Source organism: Pygoscelis adeliae, unplaced genomic scaffold (assembly GCF_000699105.1).
Source record: "Pygoscelis adeliae isolate BGI_AS28 unplaced genomic scaffold, ASM69910v1 Scaffold244, whole genome shotgun sequence".
NCBI lineage: Eukaryota > Metazoa > Chordata > Aves > Sphenisciformes > Spheniscidae > Pygoscelis > Pygoscelis adeliae.
In genome coordinates, this window is record NW_008824648.1 from 871810 (window position 1) to 894152 (window position 22343).

At 39.0% G+C, this 22343-nt stretch overlaps 1 protein-coding gene across 1 annotated transcript in view; it reads right to left on the reverse strand.

Moving 5' to 3' along the window:
* Positions 1-22225, reverse strand: part of GBF1 (golgi brefeldin A resistant guanine nucleotide exchange factor 1) — a 102899-nt gene extending 80674 nt beyond the window's left edge. Inside the window, exons 1-2 of the mRNA XM_009322402.1 lie at positions 22127-22225; positions 20756-20822 (exon numbers count right to left, since the gene is read on the reverse strand). Coding sequence (XP_009320677.1) covers positions 20756-20822; positions 22127-22222 — 163 coding nt within the window. The 5' untranslated portion in view covers positions 22223-22225. The remainder of the gene's footprint in view (positions 1-20755; positions 20823-22126) is intronic.
* Between the last annotated feature and the right edge of the window lie 118 nt (positions 22226-22343).

Below are 22343 nucleotides of genomic sequence, written 5' to 3' on the forward strand. Positions count from 1 at the left end.
AAAAAAAAAAAAAAAAAAAAAAAAAAAAAAAAAAAAAAAAAAAAAAAAAAAAAAAAAAAAAAAAAAAAACAACCAAAAAACAAACCTTTAAAAATCTGACCTTCATTGTTACATGGATGGCTTAAAAGAAAATTCACTACTATCCTTTCTACACCAGGTCATTTACCAGTCCGTGAATCCTGAACATCATCCTTTAAGCAGCAATTTACACAGTGACTGCACACTACTTCTTTACAGACATGTATTACTAACAATAGAAGGGATCCATCAATGTGATTGAAATTTCAAAAAGGAAGAGAAAATGACAAGATGTCCTTCAAATGCCTTCAATAGATGTAAGTCATCTCCAAACAGGCAAGAGATGACCAGGTGACCAGGATGAAGCTGGAGATGAGTCAGGACAGGCAGCTGTCATCAGCCTCCATCGCGACGTAAACACCAAGGAAACCTTCCCATCCGTCTTTCAAGGGGCGATGGGTGGGGGTGTCATCCCAAACATTTTCCAACAAAGACAACAGGAAAAAGTTACTCAAAGAAGATAAATTAAGTACACAGCTCATTGAAATAAACTGCATCCCACTTTCTAACAAATTAACAGATTAATCCTTTATGCTTCCAGACAGCTCATTATCCATGTAGAAATCTCTTTCCTTCTCATGGCTTATTTCAAGTCACATCCGACCTGTATTATCAGCACAATCAAGAGTCTGCAGGCCAGGTTATCTACACAAAAGGCAATTACCTCTTGTTTTGTTTTAATTTTATTCACGCCTTTTTAGTTAGCTGTTACCTTAATGCTCGCCAAATGCCCTTCCCCACCAGTTTTCTGAGGCTCCAGAAAGTTGGGTGGAACACATTTAAATTGATCATTGAAAAGAGAAAAAGAAAAGCCTCTGAGATACCAAAGTCTCTTAATGTAATCACCAAGACAGACAAGCTTTATGCACTTTACTTCCCTTCCCTCTTGTTCTGACTGATTAACCATGACCTTATGTTTAAAATTGCTACTTGGGTCAAACCCTTCTGAAGGCCTGGCTCGTCTATAAAGCACCAAGGTTAATCTTCAACAGATTCCATTACAGTCCATTCAGCTATTCTAGCAATGCTGTTTGAACACACTTCCTCCAGAGTAGGTCTTTTTCCAAGGTGGTGTTAGCTGTCTTGTTATTTTGAGAAAGCAGACTATGTCCTTTTCTTCAACCCCTATACCCAACCCTTCTCATCGTGGACTATATGGAACTCAACGCAGGCTTTACCCACTCCAAGAATGAGGGGTATAAACACAGGAGTACAGGCACTAAGCACAGTGACAAGCAGGCTTCCTTTTGCTGGTGTCAAGCTCAAGTCATCCTTGCCCACCACATTTTTTCACTTAGCAGCCAAAAGCCATTTGCACGGGAGAGGTGATGAGTTAACACATTATTGTAAGTGGTTGCCAAAACACTTCTTCATTAGCCAGCCTTTAAGTGGACCTCACTTGGCTAGCAGACAGTGTACTAAGATACTTTGGACCATCACCCTTCTGCTTCAGAACACCAAGCTCAAGAATGAAACAGTATTCTAGCATTGAGGCCAGCCAGAATCAGGACCTTTTTCTAAACAGGAGTGAGCAGGCACATCCTCAGAGGTCAGTCCCTAGGGCTCCAAAACAACCGTTCGCCACTCTCATCACGAGGCTGAGAACTCTGCGAGAAGCAACCAGCTAAGTCTGTACCTACTTAGCCTATTTACATCTAAGGCAGTGCAGAAACTCCTGGCTAGCTGCAGAACACCTCCAGAGAAGTGTCTTTGCAACAGCTAAAAATATACAAGACATTAAGATTAAAGCAAGCTGACAGTGATCTGTGGTAAAATATTTAACATTTTTCTTTATTCTTCCTAACACCAGATCACAGTCTAACCATTACTGGATTTAACACACCTGAGATACCAGAAAACATGCTAAGCCATGAAAACAGCTCTGACAACCCTCCTCCCTGCCCCATACTTTTGCATCAATACACAAAAAGCCCACAGGAAAAGCACCCTCGCAGTTATCTACACTGTGTTGCTAGCTGTGATGGAAAGGAACTGTAAGATCCAGGTCCTGAATATACTGTGTATCTGCACTGTCTGAGGATGTATATTATACTGGCAAAATTTAACATGACGAAAGTTAACAAAACTGCTTTGTACATAACTCTACACAAAACACACTATGTAAGCAGAATGACTTCTGCACATCTCACAATCCATATCATAAATTTACATAAAGACAGTGACAGTGGTTAGGAAACACAGTTCTTATTTATAACTAGCACAGATGTGCTGACAGGTGTAAACAACACAGGTAAGCTTGAGGAGCAGGTAGACTAGCTCTGGAGAATCCTGCTGTGATGAAATAAGCACTAAAGATTCTGCCCAGCCCAGCCTTTGCAGCTCTCTGCTCCACCTCCCTCCAAACTTATCAAGCCCTACAGCAGACTTAAACAAAGGAAACATATGGCCACTCCACAGCCACCTCAGTATGAAGTCCAGCACGTGCTAAAAAGGCACAACCCCTGACCATTATCCCTATGTTGACACAAATTTTTTTAATGGATAATTACACAACAAAAACTCCACCCTGCCAGCATAGCATTTTGCCCCACGGAATGGTTTACAATATTGTATAAAACACCACAGTATGACTTGCCAGATCTCATCTGTCAACTGCCTTAGTCAACAGAAGCTACTCTGGGTAAGAAAAGGAACTTCCCTCTCCTAAACCTTTTCCCTTCATCCACATTGAAAAAAGGCAAGGATGAGGACTTCACAGCTGCTGAACGATGCCTATGACTAGCTCTTCAGGGAGCAAATCACTGCCAGTCATCCCTAAAGAAAGGGGGTACCTAGTCTTCATTCGCATCCCAAAGATCAGCAGCACATCACATAGCTTTTTCAAAGCTGAGTTGCGTATAGCTATATAAAACCAAACTAAAAATAGCTTCAAGAGGATTTAACACTGGGGACTCCATTACTTCACTGACTGGGTCAGAACAGGAAAGGCTCAAAATGAAGTATTTTATGGTCTCATCAGAATGGACTAGTGCTAGATGAGTAAACGTGGTATGTCCACATATGACAGCTCTTCAGCCTTGAGCCCTATGCCCAGGAAGCACCCAGGACAAGAGTCGGGACACGGCTCCACAGCTATGAGGACACCAGCTACCCTGTGAAACCAGCCCACTCAGTGGCACAGAGAGATGTAATTTCTACCATGCATTCCCTGTGCGGTGCCAAGGGTTAATATTCAGATGGCAGGTTCAGTCCCGAAGAGATGCATCTCTGAATTGAATTTAGGTTCAGAAGGCTTGTACTGAGCTTTATGTGCCTCTGAATCCTGGGGTGACTCTTGCTCACTAAACGCCGATATTTGTATGAATAAAAATGAAGGGATTTAACAAATCTTGTTCCTGCACACAGTTGTCAAAAAATCTGACCTTTAGAACAGGAAAAAGAGGGGGGATTTAAAGGTTTAAAGAAGAGGCAGTGGCTGCCTGATGTATAACAAATCTTTGAAAAATTACGAAGCAGTGAAAATCCCCTACAGGTCCCAACAAAATGTGTCCAATTTTCATTCCTGCAAGCCTTCCATACACACCATTCTGCTCCTGTGTGTACACAGGCAAATAAATCCCTAGGAATAATACAACTGGGACCTGAATCTGATCTCTGATATATTATTGCTCCAGAGCTCCATTCCAACCTTCACAAACGGCTTTTTTTGTTCCAGATAACTAAATCAAAGCAGTCCTGATAAGCTTTCAAAGCAGGGAATGTGAGGAATGGTTTAATGAATGTTACAACTCAACCTATTACAGACTACAGAGCATTACAGAAGAAGACAGGGGGGAGAAAAAAAAGCACATATGACACTCCATGTCTGGAAGTCTCATAAATTCAAATCCAGAAGCACCTGCCTTTCTAAGCCCCTTTATATTAAGCCCAACAAAAACTCAGTGCTGACTGTGCAAAGGGACATAAAGAATGGGAAGTGAGAAGAACTGTGTCAGACAAATACAGGGGTTTTCCTATTGAAAAGTTACATTAGTTGTTAATTTTGACACAGAAAGATTAGAGTCTTAATGGGCTTACATGGGAACAGACAGCAAAAAAAAAGCATAAACAGAAAGTAACAGCAAAAGAGAAAAAGGGAACATGAGTCATGGAAGACAAAGCTAAAAAATTTTTGGAAAAGCATGCTCTTTTTGCAAAGCAGCCTCTGTGGCATTTACATTTGGCACTAAGTGCTGTTTGTGCACTACAAGAAATTCGGGCAGCTTCTGCAGGTATAAAACTTCAGCTATGCATGCATAGGGTACGCTTGAAAGGTCTATGTCCTGGTCCCAAGTTTTGCCTTGCTTTCACTGCTTTTCCTATCTCTAAGCATAAGTGATTCTTCTCTCAAAACCAAAAGTAAGGTTGCAGCATAAATATTTTACAATAGCCTGTTGAAGCTGAAAAAGTTCTGCGCAGTTTGTGTGCTCAGACTGAAAGATTAAATTAAGCTAATTCTTCAGGTGATTTTCATAAACTGGAATTTCAGCTCAGAAAACACCAGACACTAAGGTATCTCAAAGGCAATGATCACCTCCATTCCCATACAGCTTACCACCTAGCAGGTGTTCAAGAGGAGGTCAAGAACAAAGTGACTATGCTCCCACTTAGATTCTATATACTTATATGTCCCTGTTTGCTCCTTTCACCATCTTATTATGTGCATTCTTCTCTCAGAATTAGTAACTAAAACAGTAAAACAGTTTAAAGGTTTCAAATGAAACAACTATCTTCTTCATACAATTAAACAGCTGAGATTATCAGAACAGGCTAACAATTCAGTATTTACTGCCAGTAAATAAGGCTTAAATACCATAAGCTTTCAGTATTACCTAGAAAGTTGCAACTGACTGTTGTAGAATGCAAAATAGTTTTACTTACAGAGATTAAATGCTTCCTATTTACATGACAACACCTATCAACACAGCTAGATCAGAGTTACATGTAATTCTACAGCCATCCTGAATGAATCATAATGCAGACACAACCAGGGCAAAGCCATTCTTATCATGGAACAGCAGTCCCAGAAGAAATCCCTGCAGAAAAAGCTCCTGTAGAAGTTTTAACTATTCTAGCCACTTTCCTCAGAGCAGCAGGTCCAAAAACTTCTATAATTGTTCCAGAATTGCAGTCTCTGAGCATTTTTCTCATTTTCACTTATTACTGAATCCTCCTCTCTTTCCTTTCCTTCCAATTTCATCTAGCACAAATTATCTACTATTATTCTTCCTGCTTCAACTTCTGATGCACATTTGGTTCCCTTACAATATTGCAGAGCACTCCATGCAAGGTATGTAATGATTAAAAATAAGCAACAGAAATCTGTACATTTTCTACTGCTTTAAAGACATTTAGTCATCTTGCTCATTACCAAGTCAAAGAAAACAGATTACTTTTCATGGACTACGAATACTTGGGCTTTCTGTTCACATCTCTTTATGTTCAGAAACATTAAGTGTTTGCGGGAAATTTAAACTCTGCTAATATACTGGTACCCCATTTCTTATGCTTATTCAAACTAACACCCCTCTTGTATGCCTCCCAGTACTACTTCATATTTCATTGCACATAATACTTTACAATTTCAAAGCCCTTTACAAATAATCTCCTTGTGCTTTGGTCCTTCTAGATTTCTTTCAAATTTAAGTAACTGCAACTCTTTTTAATATCACAGTCTGATTCTTCTAATACACTTTTAATGCACTGTAGACAATCTCAGCTTCTTGCCTTTAGTTCACAGCAGAACTCTGCCATTTTAAGACAAAATATAAATGTTGGGGAAAGGAACAATATCCTTTTATTAAATGCTGGTAGACACATAAGCAAAGATAATATATTCTGAATGTATGTTATGCTTGATTTAATTTATGTTGCTAGATACCTGATTAAAAAGTAGTTTGTTGCCATACATACTGACAGTTGATGCACAGAAAAACAAACAACAGTTTACCAGTACCAGATGATCAGACAACACAGGTGTCCTTTGATGTGAAATTTCACCTGCAACATGAAGTTCAGCCCTTTCAGTTTTATTCCAGGGTGAGCCAGGCAAAGCAAAAATAAAATGGAATAAAGAACTGGATTAAAAGGGCTTTGAGGAACAGCGTCCAGGCAGTCTGAAGAGAAACAGAGGCTTCTAAGGGGTAGACTTCAAATCTCAATTCTTGGAAGCTGGAACACCTGGGATAAGAGGCATGCATGCAGGCAACAGTGCAACAATAAGATGAGCACAGACTACTTTTTTTTCTTTTTTTTTTTTTTTTTTAAATGTACCATTCCTTCTGCTGAGGTTTACATTACAAAAGGCCTAGGCAAGTCAGGTGTGCTATGTAACACAGCTAGTAAATGGAGTAACAAGCCTTGAGTCGGCTCTGTGAATGAGAAATGGTGAGGTTTTATTCCTGCGTAAGTCATGGCAAGCAGCACAGTATTTGGACCTGGTGCAATCAGAAGAAATAATGAAGTATATTTTTTGAAGAACACTGTACATTGACAAAACAGTTTTCTCTACTTAGTCATGCAGGTTTTACTTAAAAAGCACAGAATCCCATATCTTATCCTACTGCTTGTAACTACGGAAAGTTTTTGGACAGCCTCTAGTCTGAATCCGTTGCATCCTCCAGCAAACTACTGATTTTTTCCTATACACCAAAGAAAATTCCAACATCAGTTTAGCTCTTCAGACTTCTGAGGATAAAAATTGAAGCTTATTATCTGGAAGTTTGTGGGGCAGATTTTAGAACACACTCATTGCTCAGTGAAAGTGTTAGCATTCATGTAACACTTTTTGCAACTACAGTTATTTACCCCCAATGCCCTTGGACACAAATTCTCTGCCTCCACATTCGTGTGGTATGCTGTGCACCTGTTGGCTGCTAACCCCACCCCAGACGCAGCCACATCACAGGGCAGCAGACTGAGAGCTCACTTCGGTGTGGAGCAGCGTGCAACCTCTCAGGACAGGCTAGAGAGTCAGTAACTAACCGCAGGCAGCTACCGTGCACAAAAGTGTCATGGGTTCCATCTTCCACAAATTCTTGAGCAAGCGGATGAAAAAAACAGCCCGCTCAATCAAGAATATGCTGCAAATGGTATTCAATGCTTTTTGGAGAGGGAAAAAGCATAGTCAGCTATTAAGTAGGGGTTTTTTTCTTCCAATCTGTAGTCATCTCCAACTTCCCTTGATAAACTTCAGAAAGTCTGTAATTTACTGTTCCATTTTCTACTGCTTGCATCTGTTAAAATTTTAATTGTCATTGCCCATGATTATGCCTTTCTGCATAAAATATAGCCTACACCCTCCTATGCTTGCATAGATTTCTGTAGGCCACTCGCTAACGCTGTTGGTTCAATTTTCTCCACAAACAGTGCAATTTGTGTTGAGACTTCAATCAATATCACAATGGTTCAAGAAGCTTTATGCCTTTGCCAATCAGCTTTTGCTGGAGGAAAGCCTTGTAATTGGCTTTTTCTATCCTTGCTCATCTTCTACGTATCAACTGCCAACAAAAGAAAAGAATTTTAGAATATGGGCTTTCAGCCCATTTTCAAGGTGGGGTTGGTGGTTTTTTGTTTGTTTGTTTTCTGGAACCACGTGAGCTAGCAACAATTTTGCACCTAACCAAAAGTCAGGATTCTTCAGTATTGCCATGTCCTGAAACTCTGGGAGTTACTTTTCACATTTGATGTCCCTGCCTATTTTCAAAAAGGGCTTAAACAAGAACAAAGTGTGTGCCGCTACCATTTAAACACCATAGGATATATTGGTATCAGTTCTCTATAGCTACTCCTACCGATTTTACCATTTCTGGTAACACTCCCACCATAAGAACATACGACAACAGAACACAGCAAATATGTCAGATCCTGCTGGTACCTTAGCTACACTGAAAGAAATAGGTAAGTCTCAGAAATATGGGAAATTGTTATTCAGGCGACAGACAGACAGCACTTCCTTTCCCAGAACAATCTGTCTCCTGCCCTGACAACCCGTTCCTGCTATATTTACCCAACCAAATTTTGCCAGTGATATATTTCCAGATGCACTTGAGCCACATGCCCCTGTCAGTCAGCCCAAGCAGAGAGGAATCTGAGCAGAGAACAGCTCCTAGAAATCACTACATGTTAATCCATGCTTCCTCTCTTGCTTGCTTTTAGAGTTAAAGGAGACAAAACGTGTAAAGCATTATTCTCGGTTTATTTTGGAAGCAGTTGTGGGGACAAGAGGTACTTCATTTGATATAGCTATTTACTTCAACTGCTTTCCTTATGGCTGACAGAGACACCTGAACAGTAAAAAAAAAAAAAAATCTGAAACATGCAGTTAAAAATAACTGGCTGTTTCAACCAATTAATACTGGGTGTCTAGAAAGAAATTGTAAGGCTGTCTGAAAAAAGGCTAGATGCTAAACAAGGAGCTTATAGCTCTCGTCTGCCATGGGAGAGCCAATTCCTCATCCAGAAAAAAAAAAAAAGTGCCATCTTTGCTGGAGAAAAGCAACAAATATCAGGCAAGGAAAATCAGTTCTAGATTTCAGATAGTTCAATTTAAGAATGCTGACCAGCTAAAATGAGTTGAGTTGTGGAGCAATAAGAATAGGATCTGATGAAAAGCTAGCTTTATTTCTTCTGAGCTAAGTCACTTTACTATTTTAACAGTTATATTCTTCCTATATTCTACTATATAATTCTGATCTCATGCTATCTCTTCCAACCCTAACTGCATAGCTAGGTTCTTTTATTTTCGTAATTTTATGAAATCCTTGACACCTGACTTCTGATAATTATCTTGGCTCTTGCTGAATTTCTAAGTTCCCCGAGATCCTTTGAGCAAAGGACCAAATAAACTCTTTTCCCCACCTCCATATTTTTGACAGGTGCTCTTCACAGCTCCTACCTCAATATGGCTTCGATTCCAAAGTACATTTTTTGAGACTACAGCAATGGGAAGGGAAAAAAAAAACCAAACCCCAAAACACAAAAAAACCCAAACAAAAAACCCAAAACACCAAAGTCACCTCTCAGGATCTTATTAGCAAGAAGACTTTGTCATCACATTGGTGGCCAGTCAGTGGAACCACGGTATTTCTCAGCTCTAGATACTATGAGTCTTCCAGAGAAGGAGATGGGAGCTAAACCAGTGATGCAAGAGGAAGAGGTGAACAGAGGAGCTGAAAGGGTTTAAAATTGTAAATATCCTTCCTTTAGCTCCCTCCTCCCCTTTTCTGGAAAGCGCAGACAGGCAGTTTCAACCTTTCCACCGTTTATTTAACTGGCTTAACAGAGGGTCCTAACAGGTCACAAATAAGCTTTTTAAATAAAAAGCACAAGTTGAAATCAACTGTGGATATGTCAAAACTCATGGCCAGACCAATTTTATTACTCGAGGTGGAATGAAAAACCACTGCAGCCTTCTCTTAATAGCAGATTCACGTAACACGACCTCTTCAGCTAGCTGAATGAAGGTTGAGGTTCCTCAGAACGAAAGCACTTTTGACCAACCCATTCTTCTAAAACAAACAAATGAAAAAACACCTAGGTTTGTATCCAAAACTAGTATTGCTTAAGGACAAGTACATCCTCTAGAACAGTCTAGATTATTTTCGCTACAGCATTAAAACTTTAAGATTTTAAAATGTTTTTGCTGGAGAGATTATTCCTGCTTCTTTAAACCCTGTACATTTGCACGTTTTCTGGTACCCATTCCTTTTCAAATCTGTACCACTGGAACACTTTTCAAGCATCCAACTGGCACATCATACGAGAGGAGCGGAGACCAGCATGACAAGAAAGAAAAGGAGCATCTTATGGGTGGCATTGAAAGATGTTAAAAAAAAAAAATACTGGCCGGTGCTGAGTAGGATCAAGTGAAATGTGGGCAAAATATGAACTGCATTACATGTTAGAGTTTATTAGCAGCCTCATACAGCTGCTCAAATTCAGGCATCTAATACGGGGATGTGAACAGCTGGTACCATCACCTGCTGTTCCTGCAGAGTGAAAGGGAGTGTGTGACCTTCCGCTGCAGCACATGGGTCTTGTGCATGTGAAAAAGTACCGGGATGGGTTGCGAAACTCAATAGCATTAAGAACTGCCATCCAAAAAGAAACTGCAATTTAAAGGCAGCTGAATGAGAATGAACTTCACTTTCAGATTTTTAAATGGATTGTTAGTAAAAGCGGAAGGGAGAAAACTGTTTGCAAAATTTAAGTTGATGTTGCCTCTGACACAAAGCTTTAATAGTCAATTACCAAACAACTATTAAATTAATCATTCCAGGATGCCTATGACAGTCTCCCCCCCCCCCCCCCCGTTACAACATATTTCTTCAGCAATTTCTTTTTCTCTGAAGAAAACATTTTATTTTTTCCAATTATTGAACTACCATTCAGCTACTGTTAGAGTTGCTCTATTGCTTTCTACAATGTCTGAATCTTTTCATTTCTTCCTCTCCTATGTTTCCAACACTCTTGGCAAAGCCTTTTCCCCAAGAAAACGTTACTTTTTTATTTACCAAACATGGATATTTCTTCCCTTATGTTCTTAATGAAGCAGAAGCCTTCATGATGAAAGTGTTCAGACTCCTGTATCACGCAAAGCAGCCATACGCTTTCAGAGAAGTTTGTTGTTGAGAACTTGTCTCTTTGCCAAACCAAAATCTAGTTTTCCTACAATATCACAGTACTCCTGTTTCAACTGAAAAAGTCTCTTCCTGTTGACCATATTTTAACAGACTGGTAAATATTTGAGCAAACATATTTCCTACACCTTTGTGTTCATCATCAACAATGTCACCAAAGTAAATATTCCCAGGACTGTTTTCTCCCCACTCCCTGTACCAGCCTGATCACTTCACATCTGAAGCGCTAATTTCATACTGAGGCAGAATGTATTTAAGAGAGGGAAAGCACAAACGTAAAATTTGATAGTGCTTGTTAGATCTTAAGTCTGACAATATATTTGCACTTCAGACACTGAAAAACCAAATGTTTTAACTAAGAGCTGAGTATGCAAAGAAAAACATAGGATTTCTGAACGACAAATGTGAAAACCTCAGACTGAAGTGAAAACCAGCTAATGATGTCTCCTCCCATGCTGCCATGACAGCCACCTTAGTTATTACAGAACTATTACGGGCCACTATAAACTGTCTAATCCCACTTTGAAGAACATCCAAGTTCCTCAGTGCAGTTACTAAAGATGCTTACATAAACAACCATATTTTACCACTGCCACTCGTTTTATTTCTAGAATAAAGTCCCTCCCCTAGGCTATACCCAGATCTAATAGGCCGTTCTCCTTCAGTACGCCATGATCAAGATAACAACCACATCTTGATTTATTTCAACAATACCTCATATTTACAATTTGCCACCTAAATTATTTAAGCAGTTAATCAAGAGGTAAATGGAATCTAATTCAACAGCCACTTGGCAGACTTCATCACTGTATCAAGAAAAATGACAATTTCCTGAGAAGTAACGGGGCACAAAGACACATTTTAATAAAAAACTTCCTCCCGGAATTAAGTTAAACACGATCAAAAGTGAACAGCATTGTTTTAAAGTCTCTCCTCTCATTTAAGTAGCATACACATCGAGAATTATTTACAGTCATGCAAGCATTCAGACTCCTGCACCAAGCAAAGGCAGCATACGCTTTCTGAAAGACTGCTCTCTTTATAACTTACTGTTTCAGTATGGCTAGGAGTAAGTTTCAGCTTACTGCTACAAGGACAGAACTGGAAATTAGAATTCTGAAGTGCTTATAGTAGGGTATAGAGGATCAAACAATCAAAGTACCACCATCACTGAAGAATTTAACATATTCAGCTAACAAGCATTAATCAAGTGCACGCCTTCGAGTATTACAATTGTGTAATTGCGATTACAGCACAAAATACATTAGCATAAGCTGTCATGAAAACAGTTTATCAAGCTATTAATTTTAAAAGGATAGCTAAAGCCAATGTCACCCCACACTTTAGTTCTATTGCATATATGTGCAAGCTCTCACCTAACATGTTTTACTTTTACATTTCTACCCATCTCACATTGTCTTTTTTTTGGTCACAATGTCTCACCCTGTTCCTCAACTGTCACGCAACAATCACCTCCTCTTTCTTTCACAACATGCTTGAATACAAAAGTAGTTTGAACTGACAAGTTTTAACTTCACAATTGCAGCAATGAAAAGAGCAGAGACACATTCATTTCATGAAGTTTAAGTGATGAGGAGTCTATGTCTATCTGTGCCCTTAAACTAAACAAGAAATGTCCAAATATAATTAGGAGTTCATAGCAAGAGCAGGTTACTTTAACACTTCCAATGGCATTTCCAAGTCACATGGCTACAGTACATCGTACAATACCAATGTAGAACTACAATAACTATGACTAGCTGATAAATGTTCCTTCTCAAGATGGGTTTTATTTCCTACAATTTTGTGATGACATGTACTGATTCACTGTCCCTAGAAGATTTATATATATTTAACTCACTCACGATTTAGCCTTCCTCACTCTATTAACGAATTCACAGATTTCCATTCACTCCCAAAGTTTTTCCCCAGAAAGAATCTGTTGATACCACCAACACCAGAATGAATGCACTACAAATTCATCCATGACATGACATTTCCATCCCTTGCACCTCAGAATCCATCATATCACAAGACCTCAGACCCTATCTTTAACCCACTGTATTATAGGCAATATATACCAAACTTTCTTTTGTTTGTAGCTTTTAGAGGTGCTGTAAAGCAAGTTAAAATCATGTCATCTGAAAAATGATAGTTTTCATAGGACTGCATACAGCTGTAAGTTTTATAGCTCTGTCCTGGACAAATTTGCTGTGTTGTATCATTTTCTAAAGGCAAATCACAAAAGCAAGATCTTGACTATCCATCTGAATTTTTTTTTAAGAACGTACAATGAGGAGGTCTGTAACATGTTGGAAGAATTTTTTTTTCCTGATTGGAGAAAAACAAACAAACAAACAACCTTCTGCAACAATCTATTCCACAACACTCAGATAGCAGACAAGCCAGGTACAGTTACCTTAAAAAGAAAAAGCTCTTGCAAGTTTACCTCAAATGAGCAAGCCACCAACTGCACATCCCTCGCTATTAACATTCCCTAACCAATCAACTCACTATTTTAATAACAATGTTCTCCATTACTCTGCTACTTTTATACTTATCTTTAACACCCTCCCATTCTATCTCTCTTCTTGCTGGCTTTTTTCTTCCACACTAATTATTGAGAGAAGCAGCACTTTGTCACATACCCCTGCACTATTCCTGAGAAAAGGACATTTTGCCCAATTGAATCTTCTTTCAAATCTCTCCTCCAAACTCACATCTTGCTACAAACCATATTAGGGATCAGCCAACAACGGCGTGTTTAAAGGACATATGGAGGTAGCCATTAAGAAAAACCCTCAAGTGTTTAACAACTTTGTATTCTTAATGACTTCTCTCTCCTTCTACCCTCTTAAGCTACAAACTCTTTGAGGTGAGGAATGCTTCAGTATGCTTGTTGTGTATGTATGACCAATGCTTCTCGGCAGTCCTATTACATATTATGCAACTATATAAATATGCACCTGCACTTTCTGACACAAGTTAATTGCTTCTTTGAAGTAAATCACCTTTGAGACATTGTTTTTACAGGTTAGATAGCAGCAGTTTAGCGAGGAGAGAAGACAGTTAAAAGAAGGAAAGGTGACGGAACAGAAGACCTATATATTTAATAAACTTCTACTGGAATTCAGCAATTTCATGTACACTCCTACTTCCAGAGGGTTTTTACTGTAATGCAAATAGCCTTAACGTCTCTTAATTGTCCACAATTTCTTTTAACTAGTCTTGACCAAAACAAAGACATCATCATCAAAAAAAACCTGGAATAAAACCTCAACAGATGACTTAAGAGGAACCTTAACTTCAACAGAGCATCTGGTATTGCCTTTCTACCAAATCAAACTGCAATTTATTGCCCTCTAATGTATGTACATTAGGCCATTTCCTTTATGGCTCCACTTCACACAGAAGCAGTAACTGAAGGAAATAATGGAGTGCCCAACAAGTGGGAAAGTACTTGCTCAACAAGCGTGGAACAAGAGAGAGTCAGTTGCGCACCGTGCACATGTGGCAGCTCTTCAGAGCCCAGCCCTGCAGTGGTAACAGAAGGCTGGTGTTACAGAGCAAGCCCACTGTGGGAACTCTGCCAAGCAACAGCCAGGAGCGCTTGTCCATCTAAATCCTTGGGTCCTTAAGGATTAGGGGTCAGGAAACAATTCCTCCCAACAGCACCACCTCCTGCCTGTACCTGCCAGTCATTAGCCATGCACAGATGGAAGACTGTTAAGCTCCAAGCTCTAGTCTTAAATTGCACCCAAAGAACTGTATTAAAAGGATGCTGAGGTGGTATCTCAAGGGTGGTGATGCTGCACTGCAGAAGAGAGTTCAGATGTCCTGACTTTAAGAGACATGCAGAAAAACCTTGTGTGAAGACCATCTTACTGGGTTGGTTGTTTTTTTTGCTCTAGATATTCCCAGAGTCACTCCACTTCTTTTGAATTTATTCAGTAAGTTTCTTACTACTCAGAAACACAAAATAGAAGACGAACACAAGAGCTAAAAAGTTATCAAATTAAGGATGCTACGCAACCGCAGTTTAGCCCTTTCTGCCTGTTCACTCTTAGTTATACAATCTCTCAGTTACAAGTTTCCCTTTCTCAGGAGTCCCAATTTCATACAGTAACCTACGTTGAAGGGCTCAGTGAACAATTCAATAGAATCAATTAGAGTTCAGAGTGACCTCATCCATACCTGACTCCTCACACACTGCATAAATGCTGTCCCGCACACAACAGAAAAGCCTTGGAAAAGGTTACGGTACTTGTCTCGGTGCACCTATAAGCTTCACAAATACTAACAGTTATTCTTCATCAAGCACATTCCTCCTCTTTCTTCCTTTATACAGAAAATAAACTAAATCTTAAGTGAAATTATGACAATCTTGGTGGTAGTTTTGGGCTTGAGAAGTTCACATCCCAGGTCTCCCAGTGCAGCTACCATTCTTAGGGCACATTAGTGTCACTCCAGGAAAATCGCTTAGAAAATAAAGCACAAAATTAGCAACCACATGGGTAAAGTCTGGTTTATTATTTCTCTAGTAACACCAAGAAAATCTGTGCCAAAAATATCAGTAGAAACCTCTTATCTGAGGGAAATTCAAAGACCTCAGCCATAAGACAGTCATTTGATGCTACAATGAGATTAAAAAGAAGATTACCCTCTCTCTAAGAGAGAATCTGGAACTACCTGTAGCTTCAAAGCAAAAACACTGCATTGGTTTACATCCTCTGTGCACTTGGAAGGATGCCTGCATTCATGAAGACTAAGACCTTGCTTTTAAAATGACAACTTTTACTGCATTGCCTGAACACAATTTGCAAAAATCAAGCCTGGATTCAGCAAACCATCAAATTAATGTTGTCACCTTAATCTTCATATTTCTTATAGTAAGAAAGTGACAGAAAATATTAAGAGAAGTTAATTACCACTTCTGTATACCGTGTCAGGTCATTCGATACGGATTAAAATTGTATTGCCATCCACTAATTAGAGTAAGGCTGAGTTAAAGTTATGGAAACCTTACTCTATCAATTTCCTAACCTTTCTTACACCCTTTCCATTCCTCTTAAAAATTTTATAGAGAATGCAACAAAAGCTAAATGTTAGCCTGAGTCGCTTGGTCTTCCAAAATACTAAGTTAACATGTATGGATACTCGTTATTCAAAAAAAAATAATAATAATTTTTTTTTAAAGTTATCACAGGAACAGACATAATCTAGGAGACCAGCAAGTCTTCTAGATCTTTTATATGAAGCTGATATGCAACAAAAAAAGCTTAGGTGATTTTTTTTAATGTCTGCTCTGGATAACACTGCAATCCTTCAATGCACACAAAAGGAGAAGTATCACAGCTTACAGTTCATCAGTATTTGTTATTTGCTAACAAGTCCAGGCACTTCCTGCAGAAACTCAAGATATAAATAATAAATAAAATACGGCATTGCTCTTATCTGCAAAGTGCAAAGTAACAAGCATTGCAGCACTATACATATCACATATCCACATAATCTAACTCCTACGCTTCTTTAAAAACAAAACATTATTTTTTCTGATTTCTTAACTTGAATAGACCACAATGAATATCTCAGATTCTATTCAACAGCACTGCAATAACATTGAGAACAGGCCGCACATTTATATTTACTACCGATTTACCACCATTTAAAACTAGATCTTTTAGAAAAAGTTCAGACATTAATCCCAAATCAGGATAAAATTCCCGTACTGTTTTATATGTATGTCAGATTGTCCCTAAAAATTGAGTTTCCAGAGCTGAGACATGAGAAAATGAGCGTGCAATCAAATCTACATACCAGAAAACTGATGGCTACAGTAACAAGTATATTAAGTCAGTATACTGGGCAAAGGTTCTCTTACGGTTACAGTCATTTGACCTTTAGCCAGCTCTTAATGCCCCAGCCAACGCTCTAAAGATGGAGATTTGCAGCAGCTTCTTGTCTGAAGTAAGCCATGAAAAGATTCTTCTGAACCCACTGTACAAGCATTCATTTAAAATGTCATGAATGTGCATGAAATCAGAGTGCTTCTAACAGCTTACTTCGTAGCTTCTGTTTAAATGCACTAACTCTGAACCACCAGAGGATAAAAGGACTCAAACCTTTCAGTCTGGCACTCATGGACCTAAAATATACACAAGCACCTCTTCACAGGTGTGTTTACCTAGTTTAAACCTTATTTAAATAGACTCTTGATGCACACACTTTCCACAAACATCTGCTTCTCCCACTGCAGTGCTGACTTGTACACGGCAGTTGTATTCAGTCATTTTCTGTCCTAAAGCCATCCTACACACCAGTAAGCAGTACTTCAGTCATGAAAATCCTGGTTACTGACGCATCCCCCCCAGTCAGAGCAAAGCACAAATCCTGCAGTGAAGAAAACGACTACAGAAGTACCTGCTCTTACCTCTACATTGTACTGGAATGGTCTGAAGGCTTCAACAGCTACAGCAAGATTTAAGGAAACCCAATCCTCGTCAGATCATGGAAAAGCAGGCTTATAATTAATTCACATTTCCAGCCATTTGTGGTTATAAAACCTCTCCCTAGTGAGCTCAAGAGCATCCTAAGTTGGAAACACTCATGAAAGAGAAGATGCCCAGTTATCACTGGATGTCAAAAAGAAGCTTCCTTTTGTTGACCTAAATCCATAACAAAACTGACGAAATGAACAAATATTTCAACATCCAGGCACATTTTCTAGATACTCAGCTTACTTTAAAAAGCAGTCAAATGGAAGCCATGGTGACAGTGACCCTAGATCCAAACTTGTATCAATACTAAGGCTTCTATCAGTTTTAAAATAACCTTTGAAGATGTAGTCATATTTCAATTTTGCATGCATGGACCAAGCTTGATAGTCACTGCTTCCATATGGTCGTAACTCAGGACACTGATTTTTGCTTTTTCTAAGCATTGGAAATATGAGACACTGCATCAAACTTAGGCTTACGGTGCTTATCTTAGTACAACAAGCATTCACCTATTAAATTTATCTTGGAGTAACTTATGCATCACCCAAGATGACAGAACCTCTATTTTTCCTTTCTGATTTTCAAACAACTACTATCAATAATAATTAGAATATATGCAGCCCAGAAAAGTGTAAAAATGGCATACAATAAACCAAATGATAGTGGATCAGAGCAGACATGCTGTTCATTTTCAAATTATTAAACTGTTTTTACAAATCTACATAAAATTGCCACAGAAATTAAGTTTCTCTGTCAGAATTTTAAAGAGCAACATCATTCCACATAATTCAGGTCCAAGGCCCTTAGCTAGGTACGCTGAACGGTAGAAGTGAAGTTACTCTTACCATAACCATGGGATTGTTTGTGCTGAGCAACAGCACCTTCTCTAGATGCTTCCTTCAAGAGCCCATTTAGACATTACAATGGGATGGGATACCACTACTTAGTTGCAGGCAAGCTTTTACTATTTTGGTAATCAAATAAAACACATTATGTAATTTACCTGCTCTTGAGGAGCAATACTTTGAAATGGGAATCTTTAGTTGCTGGAGGCATACGGTGCATCTTTATACCCTTGACCAGGGTATTTCAGCATCACAGTCATGACAGAGTTAATACCCACTAGCTCAGAGGAGAACAAAAGGTACTCCACTGCAACATGCCTAACATTTACATTGCCTCTCTTTGCTCATTAAACAGGTTTTGGTTAAATAATGAACAAACTGTATTACAGACTCCGATGAGAATTCCAAAATTATAAATCAACTGGTAAAGCCCAGAGGAGAATGAAGGGAGTGGGAGGGAAGGAAGGATAATATTGACTAATATAAAGGGCGCAGCTTGACAGTGGATATTCCTGCCACACCTGATCAAACATGCTCCATGGGGGAGGGGAAGGGAGGGCGAGAGTAAGAGGGGAAATGGGACAAGGCAGCCTGAAATTTGCATCCGGAACAGATTAAAATGGGTTCTTGGGGGATTGAGAAAATACATAATATATATTACTATAAATGCAAAATTGTACTAAAAGCTAACTCAAATGTCAAAGATTACAGCTTGAATAAATTTAAATATAAAAGCAATGTGTTTCCATGAGCTAATGAAAGAGACATGAACGGAAGGTCTAGGCAAAAAAAAAAAAAAAAAAAAAAAAAAAACAAAACCAAAACCCAAAAAAAAACCCCAACCCAAAACCTGGAGGAACACACCCACAAAAAAACCTAAGCTTGGACTTTTCACTGCCTGGAAGATGAGGCAGGAGGCTCTGTATCGTTCAAGTATTGCTTGGGAACCAGTCCATGTCTAAAACTGAAAAAAATGGAGCATAGCAACGATGCCCTATCTCAAGACACTAGATGGTAAACAGCAGTCACTGAAGCTGAAATGACCTGTTTAAAAGAATCCCATGTAGTCAAACCAACGTGCCATCATCACCATATATAAGCAACTATTACCTCAGCATGAACCACACTACATGATGACTAATACTCACAGGGAGTCTCTGAATCTCTCAGTACATTAAACTTTACTTTCTCTAACAAAAGCAGATAGTGGGCTTGCATTTTTTTCCCCCAACAAGTCAACAGCACATTGTATCTAGCTACTCCAGATAAATGGCCAGTCCCTGACATTTACTCATACTGCATTTATTTGAGCATCCTGACATTCCCTGCTCTTGTTGATCAGAAGAGATATTTGCAATAATGGCAAAGAACTTCAGGAGTCTTGAAGAAAATTTTATCTCATAGAAGGGAGAGAAGGAAAATTTCCTCCCAAAACACTTTTGGTGACTGCATGCATATCCTACAGAAGATGAGTGAGCTTACAAAAAAACACAAATCCAGACTGTCACGTGGTCTGGGTACAAGCATAACATCCAGAACAAAGATACTATCCAGAAATGCAAGTTGTGCAGGAGTTCCCTAAGATGTCATGACCTGACAGAAGAGTCCTGCTCACAACCAAGGGAAGTTCACCTGGCACAGAAAAGTAAAGCATTACACTTACAGGCAGCCACAAAAGAGAAAGGAATAAGGGCTTAGAACTGGCACATGTCTTCAGCACCTCTCGTCAGCACCGGGAAGCGGCACTGTACTTCTAGGGAACATACTTTTTATGGGATTCCAGGCTCAGCACTGACACAAAAATGGGCACACTTTGCAACCAGAAATGCAAAAAGTCCATCTCAAACTTAGGTTGAGTGCAGTTCTGAACACTCACTGTAATAAAGGGACCAGAAATAAAGCTTACTTTCAAATATTACAATCAGTAAGACAAATCTTGGGAAGAACCAGCAGAATGCCACATGCAGCTCAGGATTAGCCTCACTTCCAGACTCTCAACATATGCTTAGGTTACACTTAAACAATCACTCCTGAAACTACAAAAAGAGAAAATGTGGGGGGAGAGGGGAGAAAGATGGCTTGGGAGAAAAAAAACTGGTCAGAACACATATCACAGCTTTGTGTTCTACTTCTGTAATCAATATAGATTTCCAATTCCTTTCAGTGTAACTCGTCACAAAGGAAGCCTTTCACTTCAAAAGTCAAGAAACCCAAATGGAAAGCGAAGCCTGTGCTTCACTTGTTACTGATAACAGATGATGAAAACCAACAAACCAAAGAATGTCAGGAGAAAACAGATAATGGGAGGCTACTTTCTAAGCAGATTCTTCCCATCATTCACAGATCAGAAAGCATAAACAAAGCACAGAAAGACTATGCATAATAATACACGATTTCATATATTACTACAAGCTTCAGTATATTGAAGAAACACACACATTTATATATAAAAAAATGGGGGGGGGGGGGGGGGAGACAGACAGACAAACAGACCTCTCTCTCCAGATAGTGGCAGCAGTGGTATTTGTGTACTAGTTTATGATGGTATTATTTGTAAGTATATACATATTTGCTCTTTTCTTGTTATTCAGTATATGATCTCTGGACAGTAAATAAGACAAACAAGTACACCTGTACATTTATTTACATATATCCTAGCAGATACACATACCTGCTGATTTCTGTATAAGCTTACCTGTTATATTATTCAGCACTTCTTTTAAGAGGCTAAAGCTATGCAGCAGGGGATCCCTTTCTTCATCCTATAGGTTATATATAGGAAGGAAGTCATTAACGAGGCAAACATATTCCTGAAGAAAAATCTTAATAATGGGTGTGTAAAGACCTCACCTTCGTATTCACAGAAGTACTGTGGGTTGAGTTTATCACGGTCAGCGTGTTTATTCCATCAAAATCAAAAGAAGCATTTTTGTTTTCCTGCTAGTGCTCCCCAATGCCATACAGCTCAAATGTCAAAGCATAGGTTCAAGACTGAGCATTCTGGTTTGGTTTTATTGTCCTTAGAAGTATTTCTGATTAGCCTTCCACTGTTCAATAAATTTCAGAGCAGATCTACCTCATACCATATTGAAATGGCTCATCTGGATTTGCTATAATGTTAATCTATGCAGATTGTAACGGGAACAGAAATACAATGACATTTGGTGCCATTAAAATAACTTGAAGAAAGAATCACAGTGCAAAATTTACATGAAAAGCTGCATCCTTTAGCCTTAGTCTGTCTTTACAATATTAAAATAAGGACAAGCAGCAGTTTCTCCAAGCTGTGTACATCCGCAGCCACACCTCCTACTGGGTGGCAGTGAGCTCTAATGAAGAAACGCCTGTTAGAAAGAAAAAGGGCCCTGCCCTTTGACAAACTGAAACCACTTGTGCTGGATGACAGCCATCTGCTATTCATGTGACATTCTGAAGTGCACCACAGATACAGTATGCCACACGCAGACATTTACACTGTGGAAGCCATAAACTGACCAATGCATCGTTAGACTTGGAAACATTGTATTAATGGCTTTTAGCAAAACAGGTTTGAAAGTATTAACAGGTTGCAGTCAGGAATATAGCTAGCAGTCACAAAACAGAGTTAAAAAAAGATACTATGCTGTATGAAAAATTTAAAAATACCCTATGTGTAATGACTTCCCCAATTTTTATTTCATGGCTTTCATGATGAAGACCATCTTCTCTAAGAGGGCACAAAAGATATATAAAAACACTGTGCTAAATAATGTAACACCATATATTCAAAATCCCTGACATACCAGGAGATAAAAGTCTAAATGAGATGATTCCCATGTGGAATACAATGTGGGGTTTTTTTGTTTGTTTACAGGGTATATAGGTAGAAGATTTCCAGCTCTGTACCTCTTACAGTCACAGGCACACAAGAAGCCAAAACTGCTCAGCGTGAAACAATGTAGAAAGTTATTCCAACTTTACTGATGAAAGTACTATGACGAGTGCTAAAAAAAATGGAGGTACTTTTCTAAAACCAGGTGGTTTCTGCCATAGCACGAACAGGTAGCAACAATTCAAGGTAACTTACCAGATGTGTGTGAGTGCTCCATCGGGCATTACGCTTTATGGCTCCCACCACCGCATTGATTTCACCTTGTACAATGTAAATGTTCTTATCCACCATCCTGACAATCCTGAAAATAAAGGTAATTCAAATTAATCTCCAGTCCCTCAGAATCATTCTCTTCCTCAGATGAAACATCAAGTTGGCTCTAGTCAAGCAGGAGGGCCTGAAGAGATGCGTC